The 15,809-nt window shown below is 41.3% G+C and overlaps 1 protein-coding gene across 3 annotated transcripts in view; it reads right to left on the bottom strand.

Annotated features, from left to right (window-relative positions):
- The window catches only part of cntn4 (contactin 4), a 135,634-nt gene that overhangs the window by 74,064 nt on the left and 45,761 nt on the right, over positions 1 to 15,809 (bottom strand). For all 3 annotated transcript variants that reach the window (XM_031849939.1, XM_031849957.1, XM_031849948.1), the window contains exons 4-5: positions 13,648 to 13,823; positions 48 to 143 (exon numbers count right to left, since the gene is read on the bottom strand). In XM_031849939.1, coding sequence (XP_031705799.1) covers positions 48 to 143; positions 13,648 to 13,823 — 272 coding nt within the window. The remainder of the gene's footprint in view (positions 1 to 47; positions 144 to 13,647; positions 13,824 to 15,809) is intronic.

Below are 15,809 nucleotides of genomic sequence, written 5' to 3'. Positions count from 1 at the left end.
GCGAATGGGTTTTAACAGTCATTAAAAATGAAGATGTATGGTGTTACCTCCAGAATGCGGCGGAGGGCCGCACAGCAGAACCACTCCTTGACCTTCGCGGACTGACACGGAGCTTCTTCTGTGAGTCTTGAAGTTCTCCAAGTCTGAAGAAACAACAACAAGAACAAAAAAACACAGCAGTAAGTCAAACATACCCACAAGTCAGAGGTTTAAACACTTGAGAGCGTTGTCATGAACAAATTATTGTTTTTCCCTGCCCTATTTTTTCTTGCTTCTTACTCCCGTTCAAGGTCACAGCCTATGGAGCCCAAAGCAGTGTGCAGCGGGTGAGGAAACACTCACAACAGGATGCTAGTTTATTATAGAGCTCACACAGATAAACACACCACACACTCACGCAGTAGTAGAAAGTCGCTGGCCTACATTTCTTTAGACTGTGGGAAGGAAGTGAGGCTTAACCCTGATAAATGCAGTTCTTGTATCTCCGAGGGGTCGAGGTTCAAACCCGAACTGCGTGTGGGGCAGGAGTGCAAACCACTGAACCACTGCGCCACCTCCGTAAACAAATGACATACAAATACAGCAACACCAGTAGCCTCTCTGTGTATCCACGCTAGTGTGAGGAACATTTTCAAGAGTGAACATTTTTGGGCGGTAAACAGCCTTTGGCTTTGCCTCGGGCCAAATCATCCCATGTGTGCGTCTGTGTATATTGTGGATATCCAAGGCTCACTCGCTCTGTGATGGCGCCACGAGTATCAGAAAAAAGTGAATTAAAGGGTCCCAGTGGGGACTTTTGTGGGAAGAAGACAGCAATAATTGGTTAACAAGTTTTAAAAGTTGAGAATTTTCTGAAAAGAAGCACAGCAATAGGTATAAATAAATGGTGAGAAGATGGAGAAGAAAACAAACAGAACGTGTCTTGTACACAGGTTGAATCAGAGGAATTTGAAAATAAAGTCAGTCAAGCAAAATGTGCAACAGTACCACAATAAACAACATAATAACATGTAGTATTTACATGCATTTTCTTTGATCATCCCATTTAATTCATAATATCAAAGAAAATCATGCTGTAAAACTGTCTATATCTATATCAGGCTGTTCTCTTCCAGCATTTGTAACAATACCTATATGAAAAATAATGCGCTGTAATTCGTGGACATCCCACACAATGTTTCCGTATGTTATCCAACGAGGACGTCACACACTGGGCAGGCGGGAGGGGAGGTGGATGGGTCAGTTCCCCGTGTGAAACGAGAAGTCAGGGTGATGCTTTTTTCACGTAACTTGCGCACTTTAGTGACGGCACTTCCGTGGTTAGTTTTACCCAATTGACGATCTTTACCTAAACCTAACTTGGTAGTTTTGTGGCCTGAACTTAATCGAGTTTCCTGTAAAGACGGAAATTACGACTGGAAATTAACACGGGTTGTAGGCTTTTATAGGAAAACGCACAAAAAATGATGAGGAACTGTTCGTAGGATATCATGTCAACCATTGTATGAGGATACGTTGACCATATCATGCAGGCCTTGGACGGCTGAATGCCTGACTGTGAACATGAATGCAGATGAACAGGACAGATGTACAGATAAATATGAAGGTCTTCCAGATCTCTAGGCAACAAATCAACAAACAAAAGATAATTGTTGTGACACTTTTTACTGTTCACACTAAAGATAACGGCTTGTTATTTTTAGTTTGCATTAAAGGAATTTATTGGTAATGTCAAAATGTGAAATAAACAACAAACCAACAGTGATAATAATACAAAAATGTTCAATGCTATTTTATCTTTGGGGGAGAGAAAGAGCGTATGACATGCAATCAGTGATATTGCGGTTATGGGGAATGCACTATAATCTCCAGTCGCTCCACAAAGTGTAAAACTTTGAATTTTCCCCAATAAATATGCAAAGAATATGCAACCTAATACATGTTTACATCCAACTACTGTTGTGCCAATTTAAGGAAGTGGGCGCATCAGTGTGATGGAAACACACCGCCTCCAAAATGCCTCAGGAGCACCTGCTTCCTTTCCATCAACGTCGGATCCAAGTAGGGCCTAGTGTCCTGTTTAATGCATATTATTTGTGTGCTTTCATTTCTTTTTCGTGGTTCTAAAGACGACATGAAGTGAGGCATGCTGCACGTAACAGAGGACATAATACAGTTTCACCTGACGAATAATTGCATTCTGGAGGAGACACAGTTGAGAGAGTGAGAAAATGAAAAGAATCAGGACTATTACTGCACCCAGCTCTAGTAATAGTATATTCCAAATAATAAATGGAAGCCTTGCATGACCTAAACGTGTTATGAAAAAAAAAAAAAAAGAACAGTTCAAATCAATAGTGACACGCACACCAACCAACATGAGGCAAACGGCAATCTGCAGCCCCGCTGCTAAGCAGAGAGGGTTGCTGTGGCGGGTCACACATGAGGGGTTTTAATAGCTCGGGTGGTAATCAGGTTACCTTTCATTCATCACGCCCACGTCCACTGAACACTACAAAGATATTTCTGGTGTGGTTTTGACACCAGAAGTACTGTCAAAACACAACTAATTTTCATTTTGACAATTGATGGAAACAATAGCGGGTTGCAACGCGCTTCCAACGACTCGCCGTACTAATGGTTTACATCCTGGTGGAGCTGGGGTAAATGTAATTCACACATCACATGGAGGCTTCATGTCTGCACCGATGACTGTGGCGGGAGAGGGGGGGGGCACTTTAACACAAGGCTGTACAGATATTTGAAAGCAAGAGAACATGAATCAATTATGAGGATTTGCAGTTACATGGCAGTATTATTAAAATAGCAAAGCAATCAGGTCCTCTTAGTTGTCTATTTCCATTCCTACTAAACGTCTAAAGTGCATTTTTTTAAATTTATTCTCACTTAGTTAGCATTTTTCAGTTTTTTTCTGTATTTCGTGTGTACATGTATGACGCCTGCTTCGAGGGCAAAGTGCCTTCATGATTGCACTTTCAACAAAAGAATAGACATACAGCGAATTAATACATGAAGACAGGTGGGTCTCAAATTGATCCATACATATTCTCCAAATGGGATTAATTAACCTTAATTAACCTTGCTCTGTAATACGCAGCATATTCTCAAGTCACTGCGAGCAGCGGTGCAGACACGAGCGCTCTCTTCTGCGGACCTGCTCTTCTCAAAAGTGCAGCCGATCCACTTTGAAATGAGATTACTGATTAGTTCGGCTCCGAGTGATCTAAATGTAGAAATGATTGGGCTCACTGATTTATGAAGAGGACTATAAGGTCAGTTAATATGTGTCATATTGGCAGCAGGACAAGTCAATTAAGGAGCAGCCTTTAATTATTTCTTTAAACATAAATCTGGTCTTGACCCACGAGCACAGTTTAACTAACAGCTATTTGAGGCTCTTAAGCCCTATTAAGAAACCAACTCCCTAATACTTTTGTTCGAAAGATTGATGCCAGATTTGGCACTTCACGGTCATTTTGATGCGTCTGAACTGGACGCAAAAAGGTCTTGTTTCAGCTTTGTTGAGACATTTGTACATTTGGCACTTTTAAAACAAGGAGGACAATTAGTGTCCTCGTTTCTATATATTGATCACGCAGGTGGAACACCTTCATGTCCAAAACACCTGCCAGTCTTCTTGGTATCACTCGATTTATTGTGTTAGTGGCTAGTAAACAAAAAAGGGGTAACATTTTAGAATAAACATTTTTAGTGAATAGTACATTGAGAGTTAATTAAACTTCAGTCAATAGTTATTTTACTATTAAAAAACAAAGAAATTATAAATACTGATAATTTTATAATTTGTTATTTTCATGTATTATTGTTGCACTCATATTTTACATATTGTATTAAGTATTTGGTCATAGTTTATAAATGGTTTGACAACCATATACAAACAATTTTATTTGTAACACTGTTTAATAAATGGGTTGTTAACTATGAACACTATTTTGATGCTTTATGCAGGTGCAACTGATACCTCGTTAAATGGTTAAATCATTTGTAAAACATCAACACTTTTTAATAAATGGTTTATTAACTGTCTATGATTGTTATTTGAATGGTGCAACTGATGATTATAATACCTTGTTAAATGGTTATTAAATCAGTTGTAAAGCATCTATAAACATTATTTAGATAGTTAATACTTTGACAATGGTTACTGATTGGTTCATGGTCCATCTTTCTATGTAATGTTTCTTACAGTTTAAAAATGATTTGGTAATCATTAACAAATCCTTAATATAGTATGTCAAATGTTATGATTGCAACAATAAACTGTTCCTAAATAGTTTACTAATATGATCAGAATGTAATTGTTATCATCACGTATCAGCCATGATACAATATATGACTTATAAACTAATTATTTGATTTTACACAATTTATTGATAACATAACAGAAATGATAACATTACCAATATTTTACAAACACAATTAATTATGATTTCATTGTTTGTTAACAGTAAATTAACCATTTGCTAAAGTATACTTAACTATGAATTTACCATTTATTAATGATGGTTATTGTTAAGTGTAACCACAACAGCCCTCTCTGCTGTCCTCTCGGTGCCTCGGGGGTGTTTGCACCACAGCTCAGTCAGGTACAGCCAGTGTTCACACGCAGACGACACTAACTACGGATTACTTTGCATTTATTAGCAAGTTGTCAGAACACACTTGTATGAGTCCGCCGCCGACAAAGTGAGGCAGAGGAGCGTTGGCCCCCAGGAGCCGATTGTGCTCTGGCTTCCTGCCAGCTGCAACAAAATAGTGTCAGAGAAAGAGTCACTGCTCCGCGGTGGGTTCCGTTAAGGTCTGTTTGTGTTTATGTAGAAGGAGCTCAGGTGTGTGACAATGAAGGACTCTAAACTTTAAGGGATAAACTGAAAGAGAGTGCAGCAGAATACTGTGAATAACACTAAGACAGGATGTCCAGGGATTGACATCAAGCTTTTTAGAAATGATATTATTATAGTAAAAAAGGTAAAAAAAAAAACGATCTCATGAGCATTTTTGAAACCATGGATATAGCCGCGATCAGGCTGTTCTCACACACTGTTCGTAGCTTCACCTCCCAAAAGTAACGATTCATAATTTAACCCACTCAATCAATTTGTATGTAATTCATGTAATCGTAAGCCGGTACAGGCGACGTAGTCCGCGTAGGTAGGAGGTCGGGGAGGATGTTTGGGTCTAAACCAGGAGACAGCTGTTCCTGTCCCGCGTGAGACCAGATGTGAAAATGAACTACCATATGCCACTTCCACTTCCGTATTTGTATCAATCCATCTTTTCCTAAACCGAACCGTGTAAGAAACACGCAAAATAAACTTTTTGTAAGATATTGTATTGAAAGTCACAGCAGTCTCTCTTGTCTTTCCTTTCCTCCTTGAATAATATACGGATAGTTTGACCTCTTCATGCCAAGAAAGAATTAAGAAATGTCCCTGTGGTCAAACTACTCACAGACATGCACAACCTGTGATAGTGGGCTGCAAGTTGACATTAGTTGACATTTGTTGTAAGGTGACATTAAACAACATAACACTGAGTCAGATTGCAGCATAAGATGACTAATTCAAAGTCAGAATTTGAATTCTGGAAGTAGTTAACAGTCATTCCTGATTCCTCTGTATTACATGATAAACCACCAGTGCTACAATGTGCTGCGCAATCCGACAGAGTGCTGCAAAAGCTCCATAATTTGTCTTTCAAAGCTCCGATCTGAAGAAAACATAAGCATGCCTTCACTACGTCTACCGCACTAAGTCAATTCAACTCGAACGAGCCTTTCTTGCGTCCAGGCAGCATAATCAGGCGTGAATTATTTACACAGCGTCAACGCGGGAAAAGAAGTGCAGGATTAAAGTGCTCATAACATGTAAATCCACTCTTTTGATTTACGAATTTGTTTGTCGCTGCTCTTTACTGGAAAAAAAAAAACAAGACGCCATCTCCGCACCAGAATAATTGAGCTTCTGAGTGCCGTCCGTAGATGGGATGACAAATTCCCTGTCTGCAGTCATTTTTACTCTGCAAATCACTGTCCCTCCAAATTATATTTTCTGGGCTGTGAAAAAAAAAAAAGAAAGTCAACCGACGTCGGCGGGGTGGGAACCAACTCATAAAAGTGAACAAAAAAAGAAAAAAGAAAGAGAAGAGCAAAGATGTCTGAGGATCTGAATTTAAGACGGAGGTTTATGAAGTGTGTAGCGTTCAATCTGGCCTCGGCGCTTAAATTAGGCCATTTGTTTTTATAGCTTGTCATATTTCACAAATCGCTACTTTTCCACTGCTTTTTCAAGGAACACTGGCTGTCTGCTTATCTCTTGACTGTCACTCTGAGGTGAATAATGAAGCACGGCTAATTGATGTCCCCGTTGTCGATTGACTTCATCTCTGGTTGGCGTTGCTCATCAGAGATCACTGACGGGAGCTTGTTCCTCAGCTCTGCGCCTTTAGTTACATGAATTATTTTAGCATCAGTCCTTTCACGGTAAGATGCGAGAAATATGGAAGACCGTCTTTTCTTATCCAAACACGGCCTGGAGTCAAGGACAATTGGTGTTGTTTTTTGTCTTGTCGAAACAATCCGGTCCATTCCAAAATGGCAACAGAAGCTTTTTTTTTTTTTTTGAGTAGGCCCCACCACTTACTTTCATCTGAAGGCGCGATAGAAGGTTAGATAAAAGCACCCAAGCCTCCCCAAAATACGAGCCTATAGAACAAAGTGGACAAGACCAAGAGACATCTAAGGTACTGAATTTATTCCCCAAAAAAAGAGTCTTTTTGGCATTATTTTTGGCTGAGATCAAAGCTCTTGTGATTTGTGAAGTGGGGGACGTCTGCTTCACTAAAGCCAATGATTGTCCCTGTCCAGAATCCATGGACGTGGCCTCGCCCGTGCTGAAAGCATGCCGCAATACTGGTAAAATCCAACACCCCCCACCCTACCCTCCACATCCCCATCCATCCACACTCAACGGCGAGGGGAAAAAAAAAAGAGCAAAAGAAGCATTGTTGTGAAAAGGGCTGGAGGAGAGCGGACGAAAAGCATAATTTCAGATGCGGGGTTTGGACATCGTGGGGGGGGGGGGCTCCACCAAAGTCATGCTTCTCAGAGTGCACACAGCTGTGCACATGTTCGCTCTTAAAGTTCAAAAGGAAACATGAAACCACACAGTTTGCCTGCGAGGGACGTCTCCAATAACGCATCCATTCAATTTGGCACATAAAAAGGAACGGCGGTGAACAGAACTTCTTTTTAAGGTTTTTACTTTGTTTTTTTGCGCCCGAGCTCACACTAAACGCCACAGTGTCATTTTCAACAAAGGAGGGGCTGGCTAACAAAGATTAATAACCTCAGAGCGAGCAAGCGCGATGCCCCATCTAGATCAATTAGCGTTAATTATTGCAAACCTGGGCCCGGCATTACAAACAATGATCCAGATTAGGCTGATGATCACATCCCAGACACATGAGCTTTCCAAATGCCAGCTCGACTTATCATACTTCAACGAGCCCGTCCAACCGTGACCGCCAGATTCATTACAACCTGCGACTCCTTAAGGATGCTCTTTGTCTTCAAGTGGATGGTGGATAATGTGTGTGTGTGTGTGTGTTATAGGATATAATCACATGAAAATATGAAAGGGTGATTTCATTAAAAGTTTTTTTACAGAGGTGTTTATTCAACTTCATGGAGTGGATGTTTAAGGTGCTACTGAAGTGTATAGTGTGCTTTGGGCTTATTGAAATGAATGGGGTTAGAGAAAATATTTCATTGTCAGTACAACACAATGCAATTTAAAAGCAACACAAACCCAATTATTCCATTCAATTCAGGATACTTTGTTCGTCCCACGGGGGGGGATTGAGACAGGCTGGGGGTTTGCACACGTGAAAACAAACAATCTGAACAAACAAGTCATTCAGACATTTTATGAAGTGATAAATCCATGAATGAGCAACAGTGATCAATTCTACCAACTCAAAAAGTGTAAGTGCAGCAATCAAACAATACACACAATAATAAAAACAAACATCCTTTTACCTTCACAAAGGTACCGGACAACGTCGTGGTAGCAACCTGTCAATCACAAGGTAGCCCCGCCCTAAAGTATACACTGCTTTAAGGTCTATTTGACTCTAAATGGACCATCATTTACTAAATGAACATCATGCTGCATCTAAAAGGAGTTGAAACTAGAGATTGAGACCATGAACTCATGTTTACAATGTTTACTGAGCTAATAAATCCAGTGAGATCTAGAGTCATTTTCTCATAGATGTCTATACAACCAGACTTTTCTTTGTAACCAGAGGCTGTGAAACCCCTCATTATCGTCAGATTTTCATCTTTCCGATGGTCACTGAACGCATCATGTGTGACCAACCATTCAGTCAGGAAAAGCAACCAAAACTAAGCTTTAAATTGTGATATTTCATCAAAAATATGTTTTTCTACGTGTCCTGCTTAAAATTTTGCAACAAATAAACTGTTTACTCAAACCAAATCCTGAAAAAACATTAAATTCTGCGTCTCTCAATGCAACTAGGAATCCACAATTTTTTTAGCTGTTTTTTAGCTGACTTAGCTGAACATTTTTGAGTCATCTCTACTTCTAGCCATGGTTGTGCTGTTTCCTTAGAGGTGCAGCACTTATATATTGCAGTGAAAATCAAGGCCACAGAGAGAGAAACTGTGACAGGAGTGAAAAACGCTGCAAAACTGTTGGACACTGTAGAGCGAAGCTGTTGTCACTTATGTGATTTAAAAAAAAAAAAAAAACCACAATCTTTTCCGAACCGAGTAGTTCTGTTGCCTAAACACACACTTATCGCTCTTGTTGCTGGAAATCCGCAGGAAAAACACACGACAAATGACTTTTTGTAAGATATCACACAAAGCGTTGTGCGAGGATACGTTGAGCTACGCTGGCATTACAGATGCTGCTGAGCCCTTTCCCCAACAGCAATGTCCATCATGAGCAGCTCCTCAGTGTTCAATCTGAAAAAGATGTTTCGTAAATCCTAACATGTGTGTTTTGCCGCCTTACCTCAAGAATGATATCTTGATAATGTGCTGCAGATTAAAAAAAAATAAAAAAGTTAAAGCCAGAGAGTACACCCATTAGCTATTTACACCTCATTAACTAAGTCAATATACTCACTCCACATTATCACAACAGCTGAGAGGAGTCTAGAGGATTTAGTTGCATTTAAATGAGGTATTCATTTCTCCCCTCAAGGCTTTAAAGCCCACTCTGGTGACATCAGGAAGTCTCACCCCTACATGCTTAGTAAAACATGAACGTGTCACTGAGGAGACACTACAGTACTACAGTATGTGTGTATAGAAGTGAATATAAACTCCCACGCAAAACAGGATCACGTTTAAAGGGGAGCGCCGTTTTCCAGAACATTTTGTTTTTCTTGAGCGATGGCTTCTCTTTCGACCTCTCTGGTCAGCAGGTGGGAAACTTCAACAGCTCGTCACCACATTCAAAGCGCAGCCCCCCATGTGAGAGGCCCATGCTGTTATTCAGATTATTGAACACGCAGCCTGTTGATCGGTATGAATTATGGCTGTACACCTTTTACATAATCACTCATATAGAATCGATAGACATACTAATCAAGGGCAGCGAGTATTGAGCGGGAGCGCCCACTGCCCATCAGTTATCCTTGCCTCGGGGGGTGGGGTGGGGTGGGGGGGTTTAGGACAGCCACAACCCCTCGCGAGGAGTAGCATCATCCATCAAAAGTTTGTGACACGCAGAGGAAAACTGCTCAAGCGTGTTGGAGTCCCGCCAATTTCAAAGAACAACCTTGGAGGCGTCCCGGACTCTGCGGACTAACGAGTGTTAACCGAGCGGTGCCGTTCTGCAGGAGGACAGGGCTTCACTGTACAGCGCGTTTGCTCTCGTCTACAGAATATGAAATATGCACAATTTTTGGAAGCAGAGCACACGGCTTTGCAAATATAAATTCAGCCTGTGGGCTTTCAGTTGTCTGTGAATATCAAAGCAATATAAAACGACTGGATTAGTGTTACCATATAAAAAAGTTTCTTTAATTAGAACGTAGTTGTACACGCACGATTTAAGTTAAGACCCACAGTGCAGGTGTAAACTGGAAGGACGTCGCTATTGTGCTGTGACAACGCATCTTGTGACATCACCAATTACGCCTTTTGGAAAGATTACTCGCCAGGAACAAGATTAAGACGCCACGGATGACTGATTAATTAAAGAAGAGGCAGAAATCCCTCACACTCGAAGCGAAATGGCTGAATCAGAAGGCAGAGCATGTTCAACCGAGCAAGGAAAACAGGAACTCCTCAGGATTTCATCATTATCATCAATTCATGACCCAACTCTAATTTAAATATCTTTTTATTTCGTGAGAATATTATTGCAGTTTAGGATCACTAACATCTCTGTACTGGCAGACCTTCACATTCACGTGTGGTGTAAAAGTTCCATTACGTTTGAACGTATCGCGATTGGTGGATTCTGCCTAAAAAAACATCTCTACATTAGCTCAATGTATCCGGGTGCATTCCCCTTTCATAGGTAGATATCTGGACACATGCCTCAACAAATGCATCATTTGATCAGAGGCAAGGTTCCTAATCTTCTTCAAAGATATTTGTTGCTGAAGTTCTCATTACATTTTGACAGCAAACAGTTCATTAAATAATCAAAAGCGTTGGAAACACCGGGCAGAGTTTTACCAGTTGGATCATTTTTACCAACATCATTTTTACCAACCCTGCCTTAAATTAGCTTGGGAAATATGAAATGCATCATCCAATGTAATGTAGGATAATTATTATAATTATGACGAGGTATGTGAAACCTCCAGTTTGTTCGGTCTTGCTACCACCTGATAAGAAAGAAGAAGTTAAGGTACGTCGTGCTGATCGGTGAACAAAACGCCTTTCAGGAGTGCAGACTGGCATCGTCGCTAGAAAATGGACCAGTGGAGTGCTCTGTTGACATGTTGCTGAATGCATTTGAATGGTATCCTGAACCCTGACACATTCTTCCACATACCGAGCAAACTCCACCCTCTGAAAAACACTGTGAGACGCTCTATAAACAGCTTGTAAGTAAACAACATGGGGTGTTTACAACATGGGGGACTGCAGTGACACATTTGACATATTATGGCCTTACTCAGCTGATATGCTAACGTGTTAGCATACAGTTTACTATTTACATATTCGGCAGACAAGAAGCCGCATTTAAAAAAAAAGAAAAAAAAAGAATCTGCAATATAAAGAAGTATGTTCGTGGTCAGCGCTGCAGGGCGAGTTGGTCTCATGCAAGCTCCAGCAAAGGAAACGCTCGACTAATATTTGATTTTCTCAGACTGTCATGTGATTAGGAACATCACGTACACAGGGTCCATCTTTAAGATAGCAGAGACTGACTCACACTGGAGCGTATGAGCGTATTCATCATTACAGGAAGTAAGACAAAATTACAACGTTTTTTGACAATCGTTAAATCTCTTGACTTTTGACCTTTCAGGTGCAGCGGCTGTGCTTTTTTTCAAAGCTCCTATATGCTCCACTCGTTCCGGCTCTGGCTTTTCCGCCGGGCTTATTAGAGTTTCGAGTGGGCTCACAGTCTCTCGTGTGTCAAAATCAGCAGTCAAATTACGCGGAAAACTAATTACCACCAGAAGGTCACAGTCTTTCCTGGAGGGAAAAGGGATAGGTGCTGAAACAACACTTGCACCAAAGGGAATGTATTTGACCGATAGTCTGCGTTTACAGGAGCAGAACATCTCTGCATGCCTCCCTGCAGGAGGGAAAACAGAGTGGTACTTAAGTTCGCTTAAATTCCCACAAAGAACTACATGACACTCTACAGTAATGCCTTTTGCCCTTTAAGTTATTCACATGAACCTTCATCGTTCAATCACGCCTCAGAGTTAATTAAGCAATACGGAGATTAATAAAGAAGATAGATGACACTCGATCTTACATGCATGCCCTGTCTCTGTGACAACAACTGAAGACTGGTAAGGTCAGAGAGCCCAACAATTGATGGAACTGTCATCCTCACGTAGTGGAAATCCACCAGCAGAATCAGAGTGCAGATTGACTTCTCACTGGTCCAGGGGACCAAACGAATGGCCTGAGATATATCAGTGGCCTTGTCCCCGAAACGCTAAACCCAACGAATCTCATCTGAGCGAGCGATCACTCACTCACGGTTAATGTCATTATTTATGCCTGTCCGATAACTGGCACATACAGTAGGCACTTATTGACTTCCTCCTGCTTCAGGAATATGAAGTCCGCCGGCCGTCAGGTCGACTCGCCAGGATCCGTCAAACGGTCTATCATTGTGACGGTAGCAAATCGGTAGAGGTGGGTCATTAAAAAAACATTCATCGGCAAAACTGATAGGGCTGACTTGGCATGTTGGACTGTTGTTTTTTAGTTTGGTGTTCTTTTGTTCTTTGCAGTGGTTGAAAATAGCGTGCATTGTGTTATATTGCACTGAAAACTTCACTAAGAAGCCTCTGCCAAATGCGTTATTAATTAAATTAAAACGTTACATGTGCCTGGGCGGAAGGTTCTGAGATACGTGTGCTTTACTTCTACTTTATACCTCAAAGAACATTTTGTTACCAATACTTAATAATTGTGTTTATTGCCACTTGGGGGCAGCAAAACAAGCCAAAAACAGATATGGAGCAAAATTAGCTTTCATTTGAAGTTGTGTTTCTAGCCACCTGAGTGTCAGTCCTTTTGGCTCTGTTTTGGTCTCCACCAACTCCTGAGGGAAGTATCTGTCTCTTTAGCTGATAAAAGCTCTACTACATTCACCAGCTCGTCTCTAACTGTGTCTCTCTTCTGTTCGCTGCTGAGCAGGTAGTGTGGAATGGGTTTTTAAGAGTCGGCAACCTCCGGTTCTGAAAAGTGAAGTCAATGCAGAAGTGTTTTAAACTTGCATTCTTTCTAACATCCATCAGAGGGCGATGTATAGAAGTCTGATTGTATAGAAGTCTATGAGAAAATGATCCTACTACTTTATTGATTTATTACCTCAGTAAACATTGTAAACATGAGTTTATGGTCTCAATCACTAGTTTCAAGTCTTCTTCAATACAGCATGATGTTCATTTAGTAAATTATGGTCCATTTAGAGTCAAATAGACCATAAAGCAGGGTATGATTTAGGGCGTGGCTACCTTGTTGACAGGGTGCTACAACGGCCTTGTCCAGTCTGGGAGTTGTCCCTGTTTTCATCTTAGAACTTTGAGATCCTTCTTCTACCACTGGTTCTTTGATAGTAGAGAGCAGCACTAGAGGCAGCTCTATTATTTACCCATTGCTTTGAGTTTCACTTCACTTGGACTGGTTTGTAGGTTTGTGTTTGATCTTCCGTGATGACTAAGAGTAATCTGTAGTCAGCACACAGAGGGAGTAGCTCCCCAGAGACCTGTTTCTATGTTTGTCATGTCATGAATTAGAACCCACCGTGGTACCCTGAAGCGCCACCGGCATGTCTTTTATTTCTGCTGCGCTTCTTTTTTTTTAGTGGAAGCTCAGAAGCCAAAACAAAGTTTACCCAGAGAGACGGAAAACAAACTCACATGCAAAGGTTAGACTGGCCTCTCGGCTGACGATGGTCCCGAAAGAGTTGGAGGCGAGGCACTGGTACGTTCCAGCATCTTGGTCCTTGTTCAGATGGCTGATTCTCAGGTTGCCTCCAGACAGGCTGTAGTGAGATCCAGATTTGGGACTGATTTCTGTGTCATTCAGTTTCCACCTGCAAATAAATACATGCAGAAAATGAACATGTAAATGAAGAAGTTAAACATTGTTCAGCATGGACTGGGGGGTGGAAGCATTCCAGACTACAAGAAGATGAACGTGACTTGTACATTTGATTGTTTTTTAAACAGGAAAGAAACAAAACGGTGACGAGGGCCCAGAAATCATGTCCCCCGGCTTTGTGTTAATCTAAGCAGCAGTGAACCACGGTGGTGCCAAGGACTTGACTCCCTGAGAACAGATAGCATTGCGGGCCATCCATCTTGCCAGGCCCCAGTCAAAGCGCATGAAAATGCCGCTTAATCATTGTGGCGCCACAATTAAAACAAATGCCTGCAACCGCGCCTTCGCGCTTGTGCATTCCAGACCGGTCCGCACGATAATCGTTGGCATTAGGTGTGATCAACGAAGGGTGTAATTCACTTAAAACGGCGACAGATTCTTCAATTCTTCGATGCACAGATGCATCTTATGAGGAAGAAAACGCAGGTGGGAGGAAAATCAGTCATTTCAGAACAAAAATGGTTTCAAGCCACAACTTACTTCAGCCAAGAAAAATAAGAGCGATCCGACTCTGTTATTTGTTATCATCGATGTATAACCATCGCAGCAATGAAAGGCTCTGCACGGATACACAAGCATGAAAGGAGCATTTTATGCCTTATTGGAAAATGGACAATGCAGATTTGATTAGACGGTGATTTGGCGGTTGATTATTTCATCGAGGAGAAGTTCTTCTGTTTTGATTTTGTTTTTGTGTTTTATTAATTGTGTCCAATTAATTAAATCATTTCAGGTTCAGCTGGGAAAAAAACAGCGTATTGTTACATTTGTAAAAGAAAGCAGCTTTGGTTTGCTGAAGCCCCTTAGACAGTAGACAGAAGCTGTTTGTGTGCACTGCTGTTTTACTCTCCTTGATGTGCCAATTTGGTGTCCAGAGGCATAAGAACTTTTTTTTGCGTTATCAGCGTGGTATTTGCTCTCTTTATTACATCTTGTGCAGTACAACACACCCTATAGGATAGACGCATTTGCTTAAAATTTGAGGCGGTACAGTGATCAATCATATACTACACAAGTAGGAGCTGATTACACGAAAAAAACAATTTCAGAATGTGTTGCTTAGCCGACTTCCCGCACCCAAATGTCTCACTTGTGGGCCGGGCATTGCAGCGCTCACAAAAGCGCCTCTACAGACTTTTGTCTTTTTCCTTTTAATAGACAACATGTGTGTAGCACAATGGTCTTCTCTGGTTCAGTCATAAGTAAGTGCCCGTTCTCAAGAGTCTTATTACTACACACAATAGAGAGGAGCCTGGGGGGTCTCACAGGGCCGCGGCAGCGATTCGTTTGCAGCTGAGGTGGAACAAACAAAAATCAACATAAATATCTCGCAGCCAAGTAACACCTTTGACTCGGATGAAAAAACGCTGAGCGGACAGCATCGGCCTCAGATAGCGGCTCCCTCTGCTTCTGAAAAAGGGTCCCATCAAAAATAAAAATAAACGCAACCTTTTATCTGGTCGCAATTACTCAGAGAGACTCGGCCGCATTGTGTCCATATTGGAACGGTTTAATAGGGCGACAGCTTGAAAATCAAATAAAGAACGATTTCCTCCGACGGCTCTCGATTGGCTGCTTCATCCGCGCCTTTCTAAAACATGAGACCGGACAGCTAATTGAGCATGGAAAATGTTGTGATGGTTCTGAGTGACTGATCACGGTTTCCACGGTGAAAAAGGTTGGAGGAAAAACGTAACGTGCTATATCGTGTGCAATGTGTGTGGTAGTTAAACGTACTGGAAGTGAAAGATAATTGCCCACCCAGAGGTGCCAATGTTCTGTTGTGACAAATTGAATGCCCTATGCCAGCTCTTGTTTCTCTAAGCCAATTAGATGACATATTTAAAGCCACTAAGTGACAGGTTCTCTAATTTGTGTGAAGCTCGAAGCACATTCTGACTACGTGTAAATTGAGACC

The sequence above is a fragment of the Anarrhichthys ocellatus genome, unplaced genomic scaffold (genome assembly GCF_004355925.1).
Source record: "Anarrhichthys ocellatus isolate YVR2014 unplaced genomic scaffold, GSC_Weel_1.0 scaffold1, whole genome shotgun sequence".
NCBI lineage: Eukaryota > Metazoa > Chordata > Actinopteri > Perciformes > Anarhichadidae > Anarrhichthys > Anarrhichthys ocellatus.
The sequence above is the reverse complement of the archived record's forward strand: the minus strand, read 5'-3'. Positions and strand labels throughout refer to the sequence as shown.